The 25,473-nt window shown below is 45.6% G+C and overlaps 1 protein-coding gene across 6 annotated transcripts in view; it reads right to left on the reverse strand.

Moving 5' to 3' along the window:
• The window catches only part of TENM2 (teneurin transmembrane protein 2), a 4,210,084-nt gene that overhangs the window by 3,616,612 nt on the left and 567,999 nt on the right, over positions 1-25,473 (reverse strand). For all 6 annotated transcript variants that reach the window (XM_068277420.1, XM_068277423.1, XM_068277418.1 and 3 more), the window contains one exon: positions 21,634-21,747. In XM_068277420.1, the coding sequence (XP_068133521.1) occupies positions 21,634-21,747 (114 nt within the window). The remainder of the gene's footprint in view (positions 1-21,633; positions 21,748-25,473) is intronic.

The following is a 25,473-nucleotide window of genomic DNA, read 5'->3' on the forward strand; positions in this document are numbered from 1 at the left end:
GAGCTGTGATATAATCAAAATACAGCAAGAATGGCACTTATGAATGATGTGTTGTGCTGTATTGCGCTTCTGCACACGGAGTCACTGGGAGTCTGTGCAAATCACTGTGACATACAGCTCGATACACTGTACTGGACGCAGAGATCTGTGGTATTACGAAATCAAAATACAGCAAAAATGGCACTTATGAATAATGTTGTGGTATATTGCGCTTCTGCACACGGAGTCACTGGGAGTCTGCGCAAATCACTGTGAAGTACAGCTTAAGATACACTGCACTGGATGCAGAGAGCTATGATATTACACAATTAAAATACAGCAAGAATGGCACTAATGATGATGTGTGTGCTGTACTGCTCTTCTGCACATGGAGTCACTGGGAGTCTGCGCAAATCACTGTGACATACAGCTCAAGGTACACTGCACTGGACGCAAAGATCTGTGATATAATCAAAATACAGCAAGAATGGCACTTATGAATGATGTTGTGGTGTATTGCACTTCTGCACACAGAGTCACTGGGAGTCTGCACAAACCTGTGACATACAGCTCAGATATACTGCACTGGATGCACTGAGTGCAGTGTCAGGAGCCAGGGCACTGTGCAAACACAGCCTATGAACCAGGGCAGTTTCTAGGCTAAATTGCTAGGTTGTTGCCCCCAGTATAGGTTAGATAGTTAGGTGCCTCCAGTATAAGTTAGATAGGTAGGTACCACCAGTATAGCTTAGCTAGGTATATGCCTCCAGTATAGGTTAGATAGGTAGGGGCCTCCAGCATAGGTGAGATAGGTAGGTACCCCCCTTATAGGTTAGATAGGCAGGTGCCTCCAGCATAAGCACAGCAGCGGGGGGAGTGGGTATAGCATAGTTACTGATATTGGTTCATAGCACATGCATATCTATGGGCGTGCAAATAGTGTGACCGCCTGGGGCGCTGGCCGGAACAGCAGGGAGGGGGGGGGGTGAAGCAGCGAGGGAGAGCGGACATAGCTGAGTTACAACTCACCTTCCGCGATCCCCCCCGAAGCCTCTTTCTTCTTCCGGTTTCCAGCGTCTGTCGCATTGGTAAGCGTCCCCCGCTGTCATGACATACGGTTACGCCATCACAGGGGGCCCTGTTACCAAGGGGATGGACGCCTGAAGAAAGAGGTTGCAGGGGATCACGGAAGGTGAGTTGTAACTCAGCTATGCCCGTTCTCCTGCGATGCTGTTCCCCTCTCCCTGCGCTCTGTCCGGGCGCCCAGGGCGGTCACACTATTTGCACACCCGTAGAAATGGATGTTCTATGAATCAATACCAGTACTGAGAAGGACTCTTTTTGCCTGAGCAGGACGCTGTAACAGCTAGCAAGGCAGTGGTGACACAGAACAGAGGCATAGCTACCGCTTTTCCTATCTCTCTCTGTCCCTTCTCTCTCTAACAGCATCTGAAGAATGAGTCAAACATGGCTGCCACACTAGTGTTTTTATAGGGGTGGAGAGGTCAGCGCTGTTTCCCGCTGCGAGTGCGTAAGACATCATCTTCGCTCCCCCACTGTATACACCCTATGGTAAGCCTCTTACTCTGCACTGGCACTTTGCACTGTACTTTATTCCTCATTTCATATTGTATACCTGTCAAATTTCATTATAATATGCATTTTTAAGCACTTTATGCACAATCATTGTATTTGTTATTTGCACTTGCAGGTCTTTTTCTGCATTAGTGTTCCTTTGCACAATTGTTCATAATATATATATATATATATATATATATATATATATATATATATATATATATATATATATATATATATATATATATATATATATATATATATATATATATATATATATATATATATATATATATATATATAAAAAAGCTGATTGCCCGGCGTTGCCCGGGTATGTATTTGGCTGGTGTTGGCTCTACATACTTTTTCTAACCCTAACGCACAATTACTCAATGACCAAGTTTGTGAGCTTTGCGGTCTTTGGTATCAATAATTTGCACTGAAATGAAAAAATCTGATTGGCTGTTTGTGGCTCCACACCCTTTTCTGAATTTGAACCCCAGTCACTCAATAACCAACTGTACCAGGTTTGAGGCCTGTGCCATTAACAGTTCAAGCATGGTAGCAATTAAATACTCCCCTTGAAAAGCAATAGGTGGAGCCTACTTTTGTAGGCTCCACCCACTTTTCTGAATATTAATCACAGTCACCCAGTGACCAACTGTGCAAAGTTTAAAAACCCTGCCATTAACAGTGTAAAAATGGCTGCAGTTTACATCTTCCCAGTGAAATTTGTATTTGTCTCCACCCACTGATGACCCGGCATTGTCCGGGTATGTATTTCCTGTACAAAGCTATGTTTGTATTAAGATACTGTATTTTTCGGACTACAAGACGCACCGGACCATAAGACGCTCCTAGGTTTAGAGGGGAAAAAAAAAAAAAAACTAAACCTGGTGTGTCCATGGTGCAGGGGCATCTTGTTGACCTTCTCCCTCCAAGCCTTCTCTATCTAAGCTACACTAACCCCTGCTTCCCTACCAGCTACCCCACATTATTCCCTCTGACCCTTCCTGGTTTACCAGCACCCTTACTACTAACCCCTCTGTATAAACCCCCATCACACTCTATCTCTTCTGTATATACCCCCACTGTATTCCCTCTGCACAGCGCTCAAAAGCAGGCATCCTAAAGTACTATTATTGTATATTAAGTCACACACGTCACACCAGGCAGTAGCCAATTACAGAGGATCCTTCTAAAGTTCTCACATTCTCCAGCTTTGTATCCCCCCCCCCCCTTGCTTTTAAAGGGTTCCCCAATGTAACCCCAGCAGATGTCACTAGTGATGACTAATGCAATATAATGTAAAGACAGGAACACACTTCACATTTACAGTATGTTACCCAAAAGAATGTGTATTGTATATTTCTAGAGACTGATTTGGTGTGTTTGCTGTGCAATCACACTGCTTCAGTCCCAGCACAGCAGCTACTACTTCGCAGAAGAGGAAGGGGGCCACATGGATAACATGCTGTGTGTACTTACGGTAGTAGCAGCCAACCACAGCCGGGCATCCCTCACACACAGATGCTCCCGCAGTCTCCAGCGCTGTGGCCCGCAGCCTAGTATTATCCCTGTTGCTGTTATTTTCCCCATCGTAACCTCCAACAGCACTCGCATTGCACAGAGAGGACCTCTATGCTGCTTCCCCCAGTGCACATGCGATGCCAGGTCACGCAGTTAAGGTGGCTCAGATGGAGGACAGAAAATCACCAGAGAGGAGGGATGCCTGATGTAGATTGTGGCCGGAGCAGAAGTGCCCTCATGGAGCAGAGCGGCCCCCCATGCTGCTTCCAGCTGTGTGACCCTGGCGCACGTTAAGGGGGCTCAGACAGAGGACGGATGTTGGCAAAGAGATGGAGGAAGTCTGTCCAGACTGTTCCCGGAGACAGCGCAGCAGCAGTGCCTGCATGGAGCAGAGAGTCCCCCCATGCTGCTTCCAGCTGCGTGACCCCGGCGCACGTTAAGGGGGCCCAGACGAAGGACGAATATTGGCAAATCTCCGGAGATGGAGGAAGCCTGTCCAGATTGTTCCAGGAGACAGCGCAGCATCAGTGCCCATACTGATTAGAGAAATCCACTATGTGCACATGTGCCGCCAGGTCACACAGTTAAGGGGGCCCAGACAGATATTGGCAAATCTCTGAAGGACGACACTTGGGGCAGATCGCAGCCGGAGACATTGTAGCAGTGCCCGCACTGAGCAGAGCTGCTTCCAGCTACATTACCCTGTGCCGCCAGGTCTTGCATTTAAGGGGGCTCAAGCGGGAAGAAGGACTGTAGCAAATCACCAAGAATGGAGGAGGCTTGAGGCAGAACATGGCCGGAGATGTGAAAGAGAAGATGGGGACTTGGTTGACGCGGACGGATTGGTAAGGGCTTCCTCTGCAAACTGTACTCTATGGACTATAAGACGCAGTCACTTTTTCTCCCCACTTTTTATAGTCCGAAAAATACGGTAGGCACTGAAGCAGTGTTCAGATTTTACTCAATTCTTGCTGCAATGCAACACACACTGCAAAAGCCTGCTATAAGCTGATAAATGTTTAGTATATGGATTAATTATGAATAGTGATCATAGAGCTATTAATTAATGAGTTGATCAATAATAATAGATCTATACATTAAGGTAAATACGTTTTAGCATAAATTAAAACTAGAGATGGGCCGAACGGTTCGCCGGCGAACGGTTCCACGCGAACTTTGGTGGTTCGCGTTCGCGTCCCGCTGGCGAACCTTTGCGGAAGTTCTGTTCGCCCCATAATGCACCTTGAGGGTCAACTTTGACCCTCTACATCACAGTCAGCAGGCCCAGTGTAGCCAATTAGGCTACACTAGCCCCTGGAGCCCCACCCCCCCTTATATAAGGCAGGCAGCGGCGGCCATTACGGTCACTCGTGTGCTGCCTGCGTTAGTGAGAGTAGGGCGAGCTGCTGCAGACTGTCTCTCAGGGAAAGATTAGTTAGGCTTAACTTGTTCCTGGCTGGCTGCATACCTGTTCTGTGAACCCACCACTGCATACCTGTACTGTGAACCCACCACTGCATACCTGTTCAGTGAACCTGCCACTGCATACCTGTTCTGTGAACCCATCACTGCATACCTGTTCAGTGAACCTGCCACTGCATACCTGTGCTGTGAACCCACCACTGCATGCCTGTTCTGTGAACCCTCCACTGCATACCTGTGCTGTGAACCCATCACTGCATACCTGTTCAGTGAACCTGCCACTGCATACCTGTGCTGTGAACCCATCACTGCATACCTGTTCAGTGAACCTGCCACTGCATACCTGTGCTGTGAACCCACCACTGCATACCTGTTCTGTGAACCCACCACTGCATACCTGTGCTGTGAACCCACCACTGCATACCTGTGCTGTGAACCCACCACTGCATACCTGTTCTGTGAACCCACCACTGCATACCTGTTCTGTAAACCCACCACTGCATACCTGTTCAGTGAACCCACCACTGCATACCTGTTGTGTTCAGTGAACCCGCCACTGCATACCTGTTCTATTCAGTGGACCCGCCACTGCATACCTGTTCTGTTCAGTGAACCTGCCACTGCATACTTGTTCTGTGAACCCGCCACTGTATACCTGTTCTGTTCAGTGAACCCGCCACTGTATACCTGTTGTGTTCAGTGAACCTGCCACTGTATACCTGTACTGTTCAGTGAACCCGCCACTGCATACCTGTTCTGTTCAGTGAACCTGCCACTGTATACCTGTACTGTTCAGTGAACCCGCCACTGCATACCTGTTGTGTTCAGTGAACCCACCACTGCATACCTGTTCAGTGAACCCACCACTGCATACCTGTTCAGTGAACCCACCACTGCATACCTGTTCAGTGAACCCACCACTGCATACCTGTTGTGTTCTGTGAACCCGCCACTGTATACCTGTTCTGTTCAGTGAACCCGCCACTGTATACCTGTTCAGTGAACCCGCCACTGCATACCTGTTGTGTTCAGTGAACCCGCCACTGCATACCTGATGTGTTCAGTGAACCCGCCACTGCATACCTGTTGTGTTCAGTGAACCTGCCACTGTATACCTGTACTGTTCAGTGAACCCGCCACTGCATACCTGTTCTGTTCAGTGAACCTGCCACTGTATACCTGTACTGTTCAGTGAACCCGCCACTGATACCTGTTCTGTTCAGTGAACCTGCCACTGTATACCTGTACTGTTCAGTGAACCCGCCACTGCATACCTGTTCTGTTCAGTGGACCCGCCACTGTATACCTGTTTAGTGAACCCGCCACTGCATACCTGTTGTGTTCAGTGAACCTGCCACTGCATACCTGTTCTGTGAACCCGCCACTGTATACCTGTTCTGTTCGGTGAACCCGCCACTGTATACCTGTTCAGTGAACCCGCCACTGCATACCTGTTGTGTTCAGTGAACCCGCCACTGTATACCTGTACTGTTCAGTGAACCCACCACTGCATACCTGTTCTGTTCAGTGAACCTGCCACTGTATACCTGTACTGTTCAGTGAACCCGCCACTGCATACCTGTTGTGTTCAGTGAACCCACCACTGCATACCTGTTCAGTGAACCCGCCACTGCATACCTGTTGTGTTCAGTGAACCTGCCACTGTATACCTGTACTGTTCAGTGAACCCGCCACTGCATACCTGTTGTGTTCAGTGAACCCACCACTGCATACCTGTTGTGTTCAGTGAACCCGCCACTGCATACCTGTTGTGTTCAGTGAACCCGCCACTGCATACCTGTTCTGTGAACCCGCCACTGTATACCTGTACTGTTCAGTGAACCCGCCACTGCATACCTGTTCTGTTCAGTGAACCCACCACTGCATACCTCTTCAGTGAACCCACCACTGCATACCTGTTGTGTTCAGTGAACCCACCACTGCATACCTGTTGTGTTCAGTGAACCCGCCACTGTATACCTGTACTGTTCAGTGAACCCGCCACTGCATACCTGTTCTGTTCAGTGAACCCGCCACTGCATACCTGTACTGTTCAGTGAACCCGCCACTGCATACCTGTTGTGTTCAGTGAACCCACCACTGCATACCTGTTCAGTGAACCCACCACTGCATACCTGTTCAGTGAACCCACCACTGCATACCTGTTCAGTGAACCCACCACTGCATACCTGTTCAGTGAACCCACCACTGCATACCTGTTGTGTTCAGTGAACCCGCCACTGCATACCTGTTCTGTTCAGTGGACCCGCCACTGTATACCTGTTCAGTGAACCCACCACTGCATACCTGTTGTGTTCAGTGAACCTGCCACTGCATACCTGTTCTGTGAACCCGCCACTGTATACCTGTTCTGTTCAGTGAACCCGCCACTATATACCTGTACTGTTCAGTGAACCTGCCACTGCATACCTGTTCAGTGAACCCGCCACTGCATACCTGTTGTGTTCAGTGAACCCGCCACTGCATACCTGTTGTGTTCAGTGAACCCGCCACTGCATACCTGTTGTGTTCAGTGAACCTGCCACTGTATACCTGTACTGTTCAGTGAACCCGCCACTGCATACCTGTTGTGTTCAGTGAACCCACCACTGCATACCTGTTCAGTGAACCCGCCACTGCATACCTGTTGTGTTCAGTGAACCCGCCACTGTATACCTGTACTGTTCAGTGAACCCGCCACTGCATACCTGTTCAGTGAACCCGCCACTGCATACCTGTTGTGTTCAGTTAACCCGCCACTGCATACCTGTTGTGTTCAGTGAACCCGCCACTGCATACCTGTTGTGTTCAGTGAACCCGCCACTGTATACCTGTACTGTTCAGTGAACCCGCCACTGCATACCTGTTGTGTTCAGTGAACCCGCCACTGTATACCTGTACTGTTCAGTGAACCCGCCACTGCATACCTGTTGTGTTCAGTGAACCCACCACTGCATACCTGTTCAGTGAACCCACCACTGCATACCTGTTGTGTTCAGTGAACCCGCCACTGCATACCTGTTGTGTTCAGTGAACCCGCCACTGCATACCTGTTCTGTTCAGTGAACCCGTCACTGCATACCTGTTCTGTTCAGTGAACCCGTCACTGCATACCTGTTCTGTGAACCCGCCACTGTATACCTGTACTGTTTAGTGAACCCGCCACTGCATACCTGTTCTGTTCAGTGAACCCACCACTGCATACCTGTTCAGTGAACCCACCACTGCATACCTGTTGTGTTCAGTGAACCCGCCACTGCATACCTGTTGTGTTCAGTGAACCCGCCACTGCATACCTGTTCTGTTCAGTGAACCCACCACTGCATACCTGTTCTGTGAACCTGCCACTGTATACCTGTACTGTTCAATGAACCCACCACTGCATACCTGTTCTGTTCAGTGAACCCGCCACTGCATACCTGTTGTGTTCAGTGAACCCGCCACTGTATACCTGTACTGTTCAGTGAACCCGCCACTGCATACCTGTTCTGTTCAGTGAACCTGCCACTGCATACCTGTTCTGTGAACCCGCCACTGTATACCTGTTCTGTTCAGTGAACCCACCGCATCAGTGCGCATACCTGTGCAGTTAAGTGAACCCACCTACCTACGTGAGTGCACGCAGTGTGATATACCACTCCGTGCATACCCGATATGGACAAAACAGGTAGAGGAAGAGGTAGTGCCAGAGCCAGAGGAAGGCCACCCGGCAGGTCTGCGCGAGGTCGTGTAAATGTAATTTCGTGTGGACCTGGCACACAGTACAGTGCTTGGAAGAAGGCACGTCCCATCACCTCCCAAGATTGTCAGGACGTGGTTGAGTATTTAGCGACACAGAACACCTCATCTTGCTCAGCCACCAGCGCTACTACTAGCACCACTTCCGCTGCATTTGACACTTTGCAAGAATTATTTAGTGTTGAAATCACTGATGCACAGCCATTGTTGTTACAGCCAGATGAATTTTCACCAGTTCATATGTCTGAGTTACGCGGCAACACTATGGATGTAACGTGTAAGGAGGATGAACTGATGGTGCATGTTTGGATTTGTCTGAGGCAAGCGAAGCTGGGCAGGATGATTACGATGATGACGATGATAGGGATCCTCTGTATGTTCCCAATAGAGGAGATGAAGAGGGGGACAGTTCAGAGGGGGAGTCAGAGAGTAGTAGGAGGAGAGAAGTTGCTGAAAGAAGCTGGGGCAGCTCTTCGTCAGAAACAGCTGGTGGCAGTGTCCGGCACCATGTATAGCCACCTATGTACAGCCAGCCAACTTGCCCTTCAGCATCAGCTGCTGAGATCCCCATAGTGCCCACATCCCAGGGTGGCTCAGCGGTGTGGAAATTTTTTAATGTGTGTGCCTCAGATCGGACCAAAGCCATCTGTTCGCTCTGCCAACAAAAATTGAGCCGTGGAAAGGCCAACACTCACGTAGGGACAAGTGCCTTACGAAGGCACCTGGAGAAAAGGCACAAACAGCAATGGGATGGCCACCTGAGCAAAAGCAGCAGCAGCACACAAAAGCAAAGCCACCCTCCTTCTCCTCTTCCTCCTCCATCAGGTGCATTATCTGCTTCTGCCGCTTTCTCCCTTCCACCTTCACAGGCACCCTCCTCCACTCCGCTTCTGCCCTTGAGCGCTTCCTGCTCCTCTGCCCACAGCAGCAGTCAGGTGTCCGTGAAGGAAATGTTTGAGCGGAAGAAGCCAATTTCGGCCAGTCATCCCCTTGCCCGGCGTCTGACAGCTGGCGTGGCGGAACTGTTAGCTCGCCAGCTGTTACCATACCGGCTGGTGGACTCTGAGGCCTTCCGCAAATTTGTGGCCATCGGAACACCGCAGTGGAAGATGCCAGGCCGCACTTATTTTTCGAGAAAGGCCATACCCCAACTGCACCGTGAAGTTGAGAGGCAAGTGGTGTCATCTCTTGCGAAGAGCGTTGGGTCAAGGGTACACCTGACCACGGATGCCTGGTCTGCCAAGCACGGGCAGGGGCGCTACATTACGTACACAGCCCATTGGGTCAACCTGGTGGTGAACGATGGCAAGCAGGGCGCAGCGGACCAAATTGTGACACCTCCACGGCTTGCAGGCAGGCCTCCTGCCACCTCCTCTCCTCCTGCTACATGCTCTTCGCTGTCCTCCTCCTCCTTGGCTGAGTGGCAGGTCTCCTCTCCAGCTACACAGCCCCAGCTCCGCAGGGCCTATGCTGCATGCCAGGTACGACGGTGTCACGCCATCTTAGACATGTCTTGTCTCAAAGCGGAGAGTCACACTGGAGCAGCTCTCCTGGCTGCTCTTAAGAAACAGGTGGATGAGTGGCTGACCCCGCACCACCTGGAGATAGGCAACGTGGTGTGCGACAACGGCAGCAATCTGCTTGCCGCTTTGCATATGGGGAAGCTGACACACATACCCTGCATGGCACATGGCATGAATCTAGTTGTTCAAAGATTTGTGGCAAAGTACCCTGGCTTAGCGGATGTCCTGAAGCAGGCCAGGAAGGTCTGTGGGCATTTGAGGCGGTCTTACACAGCCATGGCACGCTTTGCGGAAATTCAGCGGAAAAACAACATGCCGGTGAGACGCCTCATTTGCGATAGCCCGACTCACTGGAATTCGACCCTGCTCATGTTCTCCCGCCTGCTAGAACAGAAGAAAGCCGTCACCCACTACCTCTACAACTACAGTAGAATGAAACAGTCTGGGAAGATGGGGATGTTCTGGCCCGACAACTGGACACTGATGGAAAATGCATGCAGGCTCATGCGGCCGTTTGAGGAGGTGACCAACCTGGTGAGCCGCAGTGAGGGCACCATCAGCGACTTAATTCCCTACGCCTACTTCTTGGAGCGTGCTGTGCGTAGAGTGGCGGATGAAGCTGTGAATGAGCGTGACCAGGAACCGTTACGGCAGGAACAGGCATGGGACCAATTTTCATCAGACCCAGCTGTTTCCTCAACACCTGCGGCAGCACAGAGGGGGGAGGAGGAGGAAGAAGAGAGGTCGTGTGCAGAAGACGAGTCAGACTCAGAGGATGATGAGCAAGGTGTTTCTTTGGGGGAGGAGGAGGAGGAGGAGGAGGGGACGGCGGCAGGAGAACACCCGCAGCAGGCGTCGCAGGGGGCTTGTGCTGCTCAACCTTCCCGTGGTATTGTTCGCGGCTGGGGGGAGGAGGTTGACTTACGTGACATCACTGACGAAGAGCAAGAGGAGATGGAGGGTACTGGATCCGAATTTCTGCAGATGTCGTCTTTTATGCTGTCCTGCCTGTTGAGGGACCCCCGTATAAAAAACCTCAAGGGGAATGAGCTGTACTGGGTGGCCACACTACTAGACCCTCGGTACAGGCACAAAGTGGTGGACCTGTTACCAACTCTCCGGAAGGTGGAAAGGATACAGCACATGCAGAACCAGCTGTCAACTATGCTTTACAATGCCTTTAAGGGTGATGTGACAGCACAACGCCAGCAAGGTACCACTGCCACTAATCCTCCTCCCGTGTCCACGCAGTCAAAGACAGGATGCCCCAGCGATCTCATGGTGATGTTGGACATGCGGACGTTCTTTAGTCCAATGCCTCGCCGTAGCCCTTCCGGATCCACCCTCCACCAACGCCTGGAACGGCAGGTAGCCGACTACCTGGCCTTAAGTGTGGATGTAGACACTGCTGTGAACAGCGATGAGGAACCCTTGAACTACTGGGTGCGCAGGCTTGACCTGTGGCCAGAGCTGTCCCAATTTGCCATCCAACTTCTCTCCTGCCCTGCCGCAAGCGTCCTGTCAGAAAGGACCTTCAGCGCAGCTGGAGGCATTGTCACAGAGAAGAGAAGTCGCCTAAATCACAAAAGTGTTAAGTACCTCACCTTTATCAAAATGAATGAGGCATGGATCCCGGAGGGCTGCTGCCCACCCCAAGACTAAGTCAGTCCCCGCACACACAGCATCTCTGCCTGCACGCCGTGTGACTGGCTGCCTGGGCTGCCCCAAGAAGACTAAGTCGCTCCCAGTCCCTCCACACAGCATGTCTGCCTGCAGGCCGCTTGACTACCTTCTCCGCCACCACCAACAGGGTCCGGGACTCCAGGCGGATTGCTGAATTTTTTAGGCCGCTGCTAGCAGCGGCCGCTGTAATAATTTTTCTGGTGCGTGTACATGCCTAGCTAATTTTTCTGGCTGCACTGCGGGCAGCTGCAACAACAAAAGAAAAGGCATGTACATGGGCCCATTCCCCTTCGTGATCATTACCTTGCCGTGGTGAAGGGGCTTGCGTATCACAATGAAGCAATGACCGGCGCCTAGATGAGTGTCTCGGGGGGCACACAAAAGATAATAAGGTCGTTGCTTCATTGTGGTCAGACCAAATTTGATCAGCTGGACAGTCACTGTTCTGTCATTCAGCTACATCAGCCAGGCGACCATATGGGCTGTAAAGCCACCAAAACCTGCACTCTCGCCATGGTGCGCACCAGTCCAGCACGGCCGTCACTACACAAACAGCTGTTTGCGGTGCGTTACACGGTGAGTTTGGTGTGTCAGTGTGAAGCAGTACCTTAATTACACTACCTGATTGATGTATACACATGGAAGATGTTTTAAAGCACTTTAGGCCTGTCATTTAGCATTCAATGTGATTTCTGCCCTTAAAACGCTGCTTTGTGTCAAATCCAGATTTTTCCCCGGGACTTTTGGCATGTATCCCACTCTGCCATGCCCCCCTCCAGGTGTTAGACCCCTTGAAACATCTTTTCCATCAGTTTTGTGGCCAGCATAATTATTTTTTTTTTCAAAGTTCGCATCCCCATTGAAGTCTATTGCGGTACGCGAACTTTAACGCGAACCGAACGTTACGCGAAAGTTCGCGAACCCGGTTCGCGAACCTAAAATCGGAGGTTCGGCCCATCTCTATTTAAAACAGATGGCTGTTTGTTATGAATACAAAACCAAAACAATAATACCATGTGATTAAAACCATGTGACCCTACAGATGACATACAGAAAATTCCTGTTAATTAATGATGTACCAAAGAACATACCAACTTCGTAGAATAAGATTAGTTATGAACATACGCGATATATCTTGGATTACCTCACTCCAATTAGAAGTATCAGATCCAGATAGATACCATAACACCACCACTTGTGTCATAAGATCTAATTAAAATGTTTATTGATGTAATTTTGATTAAAAAAGATGGAGGTTTTTATGTTAAATAAGCAAAGTGAAGATATATATATATATGCACCTGTTCAGACAACCCAATAGTTTAAAATGTCACAATTTGGAGAATGTACAAACTAAAACTAACTATGATTATTATGTGTCACCATAAATTCCCCTAAAAGACTTCATAGAAACTTTTATTATAAAAAGGCCTAGCAGGCTACACATTTTTTCCATTGAGCCTGAAAACTTGACTGAGGCCTAGCTGAAAGACAGACTGCCTTCCACTGTGAAGCAAGTGAAGTGTTGTCCGGTCCTGAATTAGTCGAGTCTGATACAGTTCTGTAAAATGTCTGAAAAAAAACCCTAATGTTTCAAAAGCTTGCAATAAACCATGTACAGTTAGTCATTAAAGGCATCACCAGAATTAACGTTTGTTGGTTTGATGTCTACATTTCTGCTTTCCACTGTGATTCTAGAATTCAAGAGAGGTGGTATGCAATATTCTTGGTGATTTATTAACAATAGTTTATATAGACGCTAAAGATTGAATTGTCAATTTAAAAATGCAACAATTTAAAGTGTTTAGATATTTTTTTATGCCATTTTTATTTATTTAAGCATCACTATTTAAATGCAATTGAAAGCTTAGGGACAACTATCCAGTTTTGTTTGATTAAGATGTATCTACTTAAAGAATACCAGAGCTGAAAAAAGCTAGATAAACTGGGAGAGCGCTTCTCTGCCCCCGCATCTTACCTAAAAGTCCTCCGGGCAGCTTCTTTCGGGTCACCGAAATCCAGCTTTACTGAGCATTATAGCATTAATAAGGATAAAGCTATATTTGTGTGCACTATATATTGTACAATCTTAAGACAACAATTATCGATGGAGGATAAAAACCTACAGAAGAGTTGCTATATTGATATAGATTTGTTTTACTAAAGAAACTTTTCACAATGTATATCAGACGATGGACTGGAGATATGTATATTCCTGTATACTTTATGCTTATCTATTTTTATATCAATATAATTCTATAAGATTCCACTGATGAGTGTTGCATATTTTTTCCAGAGGTAAACCTGTTAACCTATAAAAATTATGTTTATAGTGAGGTACGAATGTACTTCTTCCTAATCAGGGAATGATAACAGCTTGTTCTCAAAACCGATCACAGTGTGTATAATGAATGAGAGCCTGAGACAACGAGACACATGCTCACATTCACAATAGCAGAGTATAAACAGTACTTCTGTGTATTATTAATGGAAGTGTAGCACCATCTTGTGGTTAAAAAGTTAAATCCCCCCCAAAACACTATTACATATTTAACATACTTTTACATACATACATTTTAACCCCTTACACCCCTATAGCTAGCAAAATAAAACACTTGTAAAAAAAAAAAAAAAGGACAGACACCAATAAAAAAATAAATAAATACATACATAGTTACCTTATGGACTTTTTAATATGTATGTCATGAGGGTATATCACTGTTAATTTTGCAAATAAAGGCTCACAATTCTTTGTTATAGAAATCTATACTATATATATATATATATATATATATATATATATATATATATATATATATATATATATATATATATATACACATATACAGTGCTGCCCATAATAATTCATACACTTGGCAAATTTTGACTTAAGGTTACTTTTATTCAACCAGCAAGTCATTTTTTGATGGTATATGCCATAGGTGTCTCCCAAAAGATAATAAGACAATGTACAAGAGGCATTATTGTGGAGAAAAAACAAACATTTCCCAGCTTGTATTTACATCTAAGCAAAAAGTGTCCAATCCAAAATTATTCATACCCTTTCCAAACGGTCAGTCTGTGGGAAAATACAAAGTTCTACACCATTCCAAATAGTCCAAGCTGTTCTAAATCATTCTAATTACCCTGATTAATTGGGAACAGCTGTTTTAATCAACTCAACAGGTGAAAAATAGCAGCACTCTGCAGTTGGTTTGTGGACAGTCGTGGCTAAGACAAAGGAGCTCAGTGAGGACCTGTGGCTGCACATTGTGGCTGCTCACAAGTCAGGAAAAGGCTAGAAGGCCATGTCTAAATGTTTTCAAGTTCCAGTGGCTACAGTGCAAAGTATTATTTAAAAATACAAGATGTTCCGCACTGTAGGAAATCTCATAGGATGTGGTCGGAAGCCAAAAATGACACCTGTGCTGGCCAGGAGGATTGTGACAGAGTTAAAAAAGAATCCAAGGATCACCACCAAGGCCATCTGCTGGTGGCAATGTCTCAAGGCAGACAATACAACAGACACTGCACACTGCTGGGTTCCACGGATGCAGACCAAGGAGGATGCCACTTTTCCAGATAAGGCACACAAAATGCTCATCTGGACAAAGAAGAAGGCCTCTGGTCCTCTGTGTTATGGTCAGATGAAACAAAAACTGAATTTTTTGGAGGCGCATGAGCGGACGCCAGAGCGGAAGGATGCCCCACTCCTGAGCTCCGTGCAGTGCAAGGAACAAATAGAATCTATAGCACAGCTCAACCAGCAGAACCAACTAAATTGTCACGGGGATCCCTCTGTGAGATGTCCAGGAGGGGAAGGAGCTGCAAAAAAAACGCAAGAAAGCTCCCATCTCCCTCCATCTGCCCAGTGCGCAGCAAGGCCAGCTCTTGTACCACCCGCGGATCCAAGATGGCGGTCGGCTCCGGAAAACAAGCAGGGGTGAGTGGCACATCCTCACAGCCAGAAATGCAATTACCCCGCTCTCCCATTACTGGGGGGCAGAAACAGACACAGGCCTACTCTTGCTCCTCCACTACAGATGGATAGCTGCTGACACAGACTTCTCCCAACTCTCCCACTGCAGGGGGACAGCAGCAGTTAAAGCCTCTCCCCGCACCATTAACACAGGGGGACAGCAGAAGATGCAGGTCTCACCCCGCTCACCAACCTCAGAGGGTTCCCAGCAGTCTCAGACCTCCCTAGAGTCCCCATGCTCTCTCACAGCCAGGGACCATCAGCCTTCCACAGGGCTCTCTAATGAAGACATGTTATAGCAGATTCAAAACTTGTTCAGATCTGAACTCAATGAGACTGTTTCAGAATTTACAAAGCAAATACAAGAACTAGGCACTTGAGTAAATGACCTTGAAAGACAGTCTGATCAGATTATAACTACACTTAATGAAGACGATCAATCTGCCAAAATCGAATCACTGGAGTTAAAAATAGAGGACCTGGAAAATCGTAGTTGCAGGGCAAATATTGGGATTTGTGGACTACCTGAATCAATAACTGATTTGCAAACTACAACACTTAATCTCTTTGCATCCCTTCTAACCCAGGCTGACCCCCTCCCTCTTCTGAATGATTTGCAATTATCATTCCCTGGCTAAGAACAGGAACCCCGATCTACAATTACAATCGAAAAGTGCCTGACTCAACCAACCACCTTATTTATCACTACTCGCACCTCAATTTTAGAGGGAGCAACCCTAAATCAAAATGAAGAGTCAAAAATACAAAATAAAATAGGCCAGTTGCTCATAGGTTTTGTGAAAAAGTAGAAAATTGGCTTTAATGAAATTGTTGTGCCATACACAGACCAAACCAATAAAAACAATTAAAATAGCCGTCTTGGAACTTTGAACACACTCACACTGCCCATGCATGCCACCCTATTCATATCTCCCTACTGGTACCGGTACCAATTGTACTGTGGTCTTCAGAGAGGGGGAGAGAGGGTATTACGCTACATATGGCCAGTATGATAAGTGTTATCCCATGTGGTCTGCCGCTTGCGTGTAGAGTGTAAGTCTGGAGCGATCTCACCACTTTTGCTGTCACCAAGTTGGCCGGATTGAGTGGTCCACTCCTCTCAGGTTTGCAATTGGTCTTCGGTCGCGACCCTTTCTTGCCGTCAGGCCTTGTCCCCAGCTCTACCCGCCCTGCTGGATTGCACAGGCGGGGAGCTTTGACAGTCCAGCTGTACGTGCGGCTACAAACTCCCCAGTACCACGCTGTTTGGCTGCAGTCACACACGGAGTTCCGGCTACGGGACTTGAACTCGCCCACCTACGCGTTGCGCCCGCCCACTTGCGAGCTTCGTCAGGATGTGCGGCACTTGAGTAAATGACCTTGAAAGACAGTCTGATCAGATTATAACTACACTTAATGAAGACGATCAATCTGCCAAAATCGAATCACTGGAGTTAAAAATAGAGGACCTGGAAAATCATAGTTGCAGGGCAAATATTAGGATTTGTGGACTACCTGAATCAATAACTGATTTGCAAACTACAACACTTAATCTCTTTGCATCCCTTCTACCCCAGGCTGACCCCCTCCCTCTTCCGAATGATTTGCAATTATCATTCCCTGGCTAAGAACAGGAACCCCGATCTCCCACGGGATGTTGTCCTGAAATTTCAACATGAGGACTCTAGAGACCTAGTCCTAACAGCTGCGAGGAATCTCACTATACTCCCGGGGGTCCCGGAGTCTGTACAAATTTACCCTGATTTAGCCCCCTCCCCAATGGTTAAACAACACCAGCTGAGGCCACCAGCTGAGGCCAGTCTAGAGCTGCTATAAGGTACAGATGGAGATTACCTTTCTCCTTATCTTTCCAATATAACTCGAGATCCTTCGTATGCAGCACACTGCTCTTGTAAACTTCATAGCTTGCTCCTGGCTGATTCTTATTCCTAAAATAGCACCCCACAACAGCTCTTTTGAGAGCTAATCTTGTTCTTGTGTTTGTTTGTGTTTTTTTTTTCCCATGCACCTTCCTACTTCCTCCATTCCTCCTTTCTCCTCTTGTCTTCCAGGGATTTGTAGGATGTCAAAAGCCAGCTTACATACATTGGCCGGGAATCAAACCCATGTCAACTGCTTTGAAGGCAGCTATGCTCACCACTATTCCACCAACACTACATGCTGAAGCCAGTCTAGCATGTACCATTGTGATATACCCAAGAGAAAAATGAGCTTGCTTATTTGCCTAATTTGCTAGATGAAAGCAGTGGGACACATGTGATACTGCTTACAGGCTTCAATTCAAGACTTCAGAAAGATCATGTGCCCCCCTGGATGATGCTGGTGTAACACACACAGCAAAGGACAGCAATTTGAAGTCTGGAAGATTCCAGTGCAAGGGTGGGAGGGGTGAAAAGCTAGGTGGCCATGCAACCATTCCTGCTAACCTAAAGCTTACTTGTGTCTTACAACACATTGGCTTAAGTCTGGCTTTTGACATCCTACAAATCCCTGGAAGATAAGACAGGAGGAGGAGGAAGGGAGGGAGAAAGGAAGGGATTATACTCCCTGATTGATGTATACACATGCAAGATGTGTGAAAGTGCTTTAGGCCTGCAATTTAGCATTCAATGTGATTTCTGCCCTTAAAACGCTGCTTTACATCAAATCCAGATTTTTCCACAAGACTTTTGGCATGTATTCCACTCCGCCATGCCCCCCTCTAGGTGTTAGACCCCTTGAAACATCTTTTCCATCACTTTTGTGGCCAGCATATTTTTTCTAGTTTTCCAAGTTCGCCTCCCCATTGAAGTCTATTGCGGTTCGCAAAAGTTCACGCGAACCGAACTTTTGCGGAAGTTAATTTGCATATATTCAGCAGTGATGCACTGGGAGACATCTCAAGCTCACTCCAACCTGAATTATCGCAAATTCTTTCTGTTCCAAGAAAGCAAACGTTTGTTTTCCATAGAACTGAAGCTAGAGGAGGAGCGCAGATGGGGGACCCCCCTCCCCGCCGCTGTGCCCAATACCCCCTTCCTGCCCGCTACCCCCTCCAGCTCGGCGGCAAGTGTAGGACTGCCCCTGGGGGCAGGGCGCTACTTCTTCTTCTTCTTGCTTGGACCGGCCCTGGGGGCAGGGCGCTACTTCTTTTTCTTGCTTGGAGGTTGAGGCACTTAGCCTATTATCTATATAGATTGACAGAGGTGCTGCTATCTATCTAGTATTAAAATATTAATTTAAAAATACTTTTATGAAGTTAAAGTTTTATGCTGCAAATATCACAACTGCATAACTTTATGCAAGGTTAGAAAGGAAGTGGGAATACATAATAAGGATAAGAGACAAGGAATTACTGACTGCAAACTGACAATAAATTACCATAGTGATTAGTCAAATGCTGGATACACATGGTGCGTTCCTGCACTCTATGCACCTCTCGATTCTCGTCGTTTCGTGGCCGCTCGATTATTTCCGACATGTTCAATTCGCTTTTCGATGGATCGTTAGGTCGATTTGGCATACTTTACATGACAATCAACCTAACAATCATCGCAATGCGCTCGGAAATGCTCGGAAATAATCGAGCGGCCGGGAATCGAGCAGCCGGGAATCGAGTGGCGCATCGAGTGTGGGAACGCACTGTGTGTATCCAGCATAAGAAAAGAGATTTATTTTTGACTAATCACTATCATTATTTATTGTTAGTTTGCAGACAGTAATTACTTGTCTCTTATTCTGCATTCCCACTTCCTTTCTAGCCGTGCATACATTATGCAGTTGGGTTATTTGCAGCACAAAACTTTTTACTTCATAAAAGTATTTTTAAAGTAATCTTTTATTACTCCATAGATAGCAGCACATCTCTATTAATTCTCTGTTAATTAAATAAAGAAAAAAAGTAACATGGAGCAGACTCGAACCTGCAAAAAACATTTACAAGACAGAAGCCTTACCACTGTGCTAAACAAATGCTTGTTAGCCAGCTTTCATAATATGTTCTTACTGGCTAGAATAAGTGATAGCAATAGAACCATCTAGTGTTAAGACTGCAATTTCACAATGCTTTATAAAATGTTCAGAGAACGGGTTATTTGCGCAATGACTTTAAAACGCTAAATAGCGTTTTAAACACTTTACCAGCGGCACCGTGCGCCATTTTTGCCAGGCGCCATTTTTTTACTGTATGCGGTGCCTTTATCACACAAAGCCTCCCTTGCCTCTGTCTGCGACACAAGCATTTCAGAAATCTTTGCTGCATCTCTCAGCCCTTTTTGCAGAGCTGGTCAAGCCATCCACAGGCACAACTTTTACAAAAATGATATGCAGGAGAATGAGCTTCTTTGCTCACAGATATGAGCAGGTAGTCAGCCTGAGATCAGGCTTGCTTACTAAGTGCTAAATGAAGACATGCAGGGACTTTGGCTGAACAGCAACAGGACTTGAGATCTGAAATGAAATGCCATAAGTGCAGATGTGCTGCCTGTGTACTGGCCTCTCTGTGGCCTCCAGTAAGGAAAGCTCTCCCTAAGAGCACTGTGCAGACTGCAAACTCCACTCAGGCAATTGACACATTAGCAGGGTCAGGGAGAGTTCTACAGAGCAGCACTTCCAGCACAGATCCTTTCACAAGAGAGGAGACAGTTCAGATGGACACTGTATGGGAAAGTTTCTGCTCGCTTCTCTGATGCATGGCTTTGCGATGAGACAGCTGTCTATCTGCTGGCTACAGAGAGCAATGGAGGGGCGGGTTCCCAGCTGTGACACTCTCAGAGGGTGAAGAGGGACCTGGTGGTGGAGGCAGCAGCCAGACCCAGTGTTGCCAACCTTTCACGTTATTTTTTTACTGACAAAGACTAGGGATGATCAATGAGATGTAATTTTTTTTCCGAAATTATGCAAATTTTTATGCAAATATATGCAGTTTGAAAACCAACAAATCAATGTAAACCCAGGTTTAAATTGATTGGTCCATTTTCAAGCTGCATATATTTGCATAATAATTTGCAACAATTTGCATCAACTCTGAATAATTTGCATATCTTTGATCATCCCTAACAAAGACATAAAAATTTACTGCCAAAGGATTTTTTAAAGACAAAACCGTCAAAAGTGGGTGTGGCCACGCAACAGAATGTGGGCATGGTCATGGGTGGGGCCGAATATACATGACTAGCATGACTAGCAGTGCTGTAAAAGGTCTGCCGGAGAAGTTTGAGCTCTGCCATAGTGTTTCTCCCCAAAAATACATGTAATCTTACAGCATTTCACCAAAAATACACGTAATCTGGCAGAGGTTTCTTCCAAAATACAGATAATATGGCAGTGGTTCCCCAAAAATAGATGTAATCTGGCAGCAGCGATTCCACAAACATACACATAATCTGGCAGCGGTTCCTCAAAACACACTTAATCTGACAGCAGCGATTCCCCAACAATGCAGATAATCTGGCAGCAATTCTCCCAAAAAATGTGCCCCCAGTATAGGTAGCCAGGTCTATATTATATATATATATGTGTGTGTGTGTGTGTGTGTATCGCATCCCACAATTTTATTGGCTTTAGCTGCAGCAGCTTGGTATTGAATACGATTATTTAACTTGTTGTCGATGAGTACTCCTAAATCCTTCTCCAAGTTTGATGTCCCCATCTATGTCCCGTTTATTTTGTATGGTGCTAGACCAAAATGCATGACTTTACATTTTTCAAGAAATGCAATAAAAACTAAGCAACCAAATGCAAGCAGAGAAATCAAAACTGCTCGGTTGCAGCTCCACTGCAACCGACAGGACATGCTACAGTAGGGATCCTTACATGGGGTTAGTTCAATTATTTTAATACGGAGGATTTTAAAATGTAACCAAGATTAAAAGTTATGTTTTATTGATGTATTTTAGATTTGAGGTGTATCACCAATTTTCTGTTGTTATTTTACAAAGGAAGTTGTTATCTTAATTACCTTATAAACAATAATAATGCGTAGTAGACATAACAAATTAAAAAAATTCAGCAAGAAATTTTTAAAAGGAAAAGCATGTTTATTACTCACAAGTATAAATGCAATATAAATCACAATCAATAGTTTGACAAACAAGAAGTACATATATAATCTATTTTTCTCAATCACAAAACTGTTTTTAAATGTAAATTATATTGAGAGAGAGAGAGATAGATTAGGAAATTAAGTTCTGATAACCTTACCTTTGCTGCCAGTTGGCATTGTTGCAACATCATCATTGCCAGTTCTTATCCCATTATTGAAAGTGTGTGCATCTGCTGGCTGAAGCTGCCAGTTTAGTCCAAGAAGGTGCATTGCTGCAAGGCAATGAGAATATTACTGGGATAATGTCAAACATGCACCACACACCTGACAAATAGGACTAGGATAGCAATTGCCCTCCTTTATCCAGTATATATTCAGTGTCACACAATAATCGGTCAATGCAGCCACATTCTAAATATATTTATTTTTTATATTTCCAGCACTGGCACTCTGCTGCTAAATAAGGTATGTATACATGCACTATTAGTGCCGCTCAGGACTAAGCATGATCCTGCAAATGATTGCATGGAATGAAAGCCATACAGACATTTTTCTATTGTCTCTGTTGGGATGAGAGGAGGGATGGAGCATGGTGCACATTGGAGTAGCTTCTGGCAGGCGAAGTAAGGGTGGAAACAATGTTCTTGTTTGTTTTTGTCACTTTCCAGATCTGTAAGTGACCTCAGGGGACACCTGTACACATACTACGTTTTCAGATGACTCTGCATGGCTGCCTCAACCAAGTTTTGCCTGGTGTGTGTATCAGGTTTAATGCCTAAATATTTCACTGCTCCAGAAAGTGTTAAACAAAAGAAAAGTCATTAACATAAAATAACATAAAATTCTAGCTAACCAATGATAGAAGCCTTTCAAATATGACTGATTAACTTAAGTTGTGCAAGTTGATTAACTTAAGTTGTTGATGAGAGTTAATGATTATGCTAATGTAGGTGTATCAGAGACAGAGATGCTAACCATGCCTGAATAGTACATTTGGATGGTTGTAGTGGGTTTAGAAAATATATATAAAATAAAAAAGGAGGAGGGATCTGTATGTTTGACAAAATTTCCTTATCTCTGGTTATTACTTGACTCAGTGGTAACTGAACCAACCCAGGGACATGGTCTGCAACGTGTTCGAGAACATTTGGGAAATAGTGCCTATAATATGGTAACATCTGACCTGCAACTTAACAAAATTGTAACAAAGAGAACAACTAAAAGTATGAATTTTAAAAAGGCTACATTTTAGAAGCTCAACCTTAAGAAGTTCAGGGTCGCACTAAGTCTGGTGTACTGGGAGAGTAAATTACAGGGCAAAGACACTGAAAATAAATGGCTAGCTTTCAAACAGCTTTCTTTATGACTATTATACTGTAGAATGTACATACCTTATGAAAATTATGAATTTTCACATATCAGCACTGCTCCCATTCGTTCGCCAATAACTTTATTACTACTGATCACAACTAAATGATCTATATATTGTTTTTTTTCAGGACGAATTAAGCTTTTAGTGTGTGAATTTTGTTTAGTAATTACCTTATTTTCAATGCATTTTAATGGAAAAAGTACAGAGAAATAATGAAAAACACACTATTTCTCCATTTACATCTATTATAGCTTTACAATAAACAGTGCTAACTATAAGTACCTGGGTAAGTATACAATCTTTTAAACCTGCGATTATGGTACACTTACATTTCATTACCCTACTTCAGCAGGCCTGTGGTTCAGCTGTCAGCAGAGAATTCAGGCAGCTAATTGTTTAATTGTACTCATTAGCAACAAGTAAACAATACCGTTTCATCAACAGAGGGGGTGGGTAATTAGGACAATTTCTTCAAAGAGCTTGTCTAGAGGGAATGTGTGGAGATAGCATCTGTGACTTGTAAATAAGGAAGGTGAGAAGGGTAGAGGGGAACATGGCAGCTCCTATAGCTATTACAAGCCATGAGAAATTCCAGTGAAAGAAAGGGTGCTTAGTCCCCTTTAACACTGGCATCCTTATATACCTAAAAAAAATGCTAACGCTCCTTGACATGCTATTTACAGCAGATGGGCGTGGCAATGGGTTCGCGATTCGCACCACAGTATGCAAATCTCTTCATGGGCAAAATTGAAGAGGAATGCCTCAATGCATGTGGCATAAAACCCATGGCCTACTTCCGCTTCATTGATGATATTTTAATCATCTGGTCCGCAAGTGAGGATGATCTTCTCCAGTTCCACAGGAACTTCAATGCCTTCCATCCTACAATCAAATTGAAACTTACCTACTCTCACACAGAGATTAACTTTCTGGACACCGCCATATACATCAGGGGTAACAACATACAAACCTCTGTGTATCGCAAACCTACAGACCGTCCCACATACCTAAGATATGACAGTTTTTATCCTAAGCACATTAAGAACTCTATAATTTACAGCCAAGCAATAAGGTACAACCGGATTTGTTCTGACAGGATGGACAGAGACAAGCACCTGGATCGCCTTAAGAACACTTTCATTAAACAAGGTTACAGTCCTCCTATGGCTGAGGCCCAAATCAGGAAAGCCAGCAACATCCCCAGGACTGAACTCCTGAAATATAAGCAAAACTAGAAAGAGGAACGTGTCCCTTTGGTTGTCACCTACAACCCACACCTGGAAATCTTAAGGAGGATTGCTAAGGAACTACATCCCATTTTACACAAGGATCACAGACTGAGAAAGATATTCCCTAAACCTCCCCTCTTGTCATATCGGCAACCACACAATCTAAAACAGTTGATTGTCAGGAGTTCTTTGAATAGGCCTCAACAAAACGGAACATCACCCTGCCGACAAAAAATATGTGGGACCTGCAGACACATTTACTCCACTGACAGGGTAACGATACCAGGTTCACAACAGGAGTACAGAGTACAAGGTACATTTTCCTGTGGTTCCACCAATCTGGTATATCTGATCATGTGTGCGAAATGCCCCAATGTTATGTACGTGGGAGAAACTGGACAAACTCTGCGCAAACGTATGAATGGACACAGGCACACTATTAATGATACCAAATCTGGACTCCCAGTTGCTACACACTTTCGGTCCAATGGACACAGCATGGATGATCTTTGTGTCACTGCCCTGAAGGGTGGCTTCAAAATGTCAAATGATCGATTAATAGCAGAAACAAAATTTATAAATTGGTTCAAAGCTGTGCAGAACGGTTTGAATAAGGACAACAACTTTCTATATTGGTATGAGATTGATGATATTTGAACTTTCTAAGCCATTATAGCTGAACTTGTGAACTAAGAATTTACGATACCTCTGTGTCAGTCCAACTCCCAGGTCTGTGAGCAGGTGTTAAACAAGGATCTTTATCTTGGCTTACAACCTCTAACCCCAGGTCGATGGTCTGTGTGAATTAAGGCATCTTAATGACATGTATTTATGCTTGAAAAAATATCTGTTTTCCCTTTTGATGTTGCATGTATATAAGCTGTCTGGCTCATATCCTGTTGGTACAGACGAAGGCTGCAAGGCTGAAAGCTTGCTTATTTTTATTCATTTTTAGTTAGCCAATAAATGGTATCATCCTGGTTTAAAAACTTCTTGCTTTTCCTTGACATGCATGATGTTTGAGTGAATTCTTATTTTTAAAGGGAACCAGATATGTACCATTGCTGAAAAAATGAAAAAGCTGTTATACATACCTGGGGCTTCCTCCAGCCCCATACGCACTGATCGATCCCACGCCGGCGTCCACCGCTGCCCGCATCTATGAGAACTGGCTCCCGTCACTGACGTCATTGGAGCCAGCTATGCAGGAGAAGTGCACCCTCTACGTATCTCTCCATACACTGCTGCTTAGACTGCGGGCAGAGGAGGATGGCGGCGTGGGATAGATCAGCGCGTATGGGGCTGGAGGAAGCCCCAGGTATGTATAACAGCTTTATTTTTTCATCTCCGGTTCCCTTTAAACCTAGACAGCTAGACATCAACTGATTGTTAGCAAT

This window comes from Hyperolius riggenbachi, chromosome 3 (genome assembly GCF_040937935.1).
Source record: "Hyperolius riggenbachi isolate aHypRig1 chromosome 3, aHypRig1.pri, whole genome shotgun sequence".
NCBI classification, from domain to species: Eukaryota; Metazoa; Chordata; class Amphibia; order Anura; family Hyperoliidae; genus Hyperolius; species Hyperolius riggenbachi.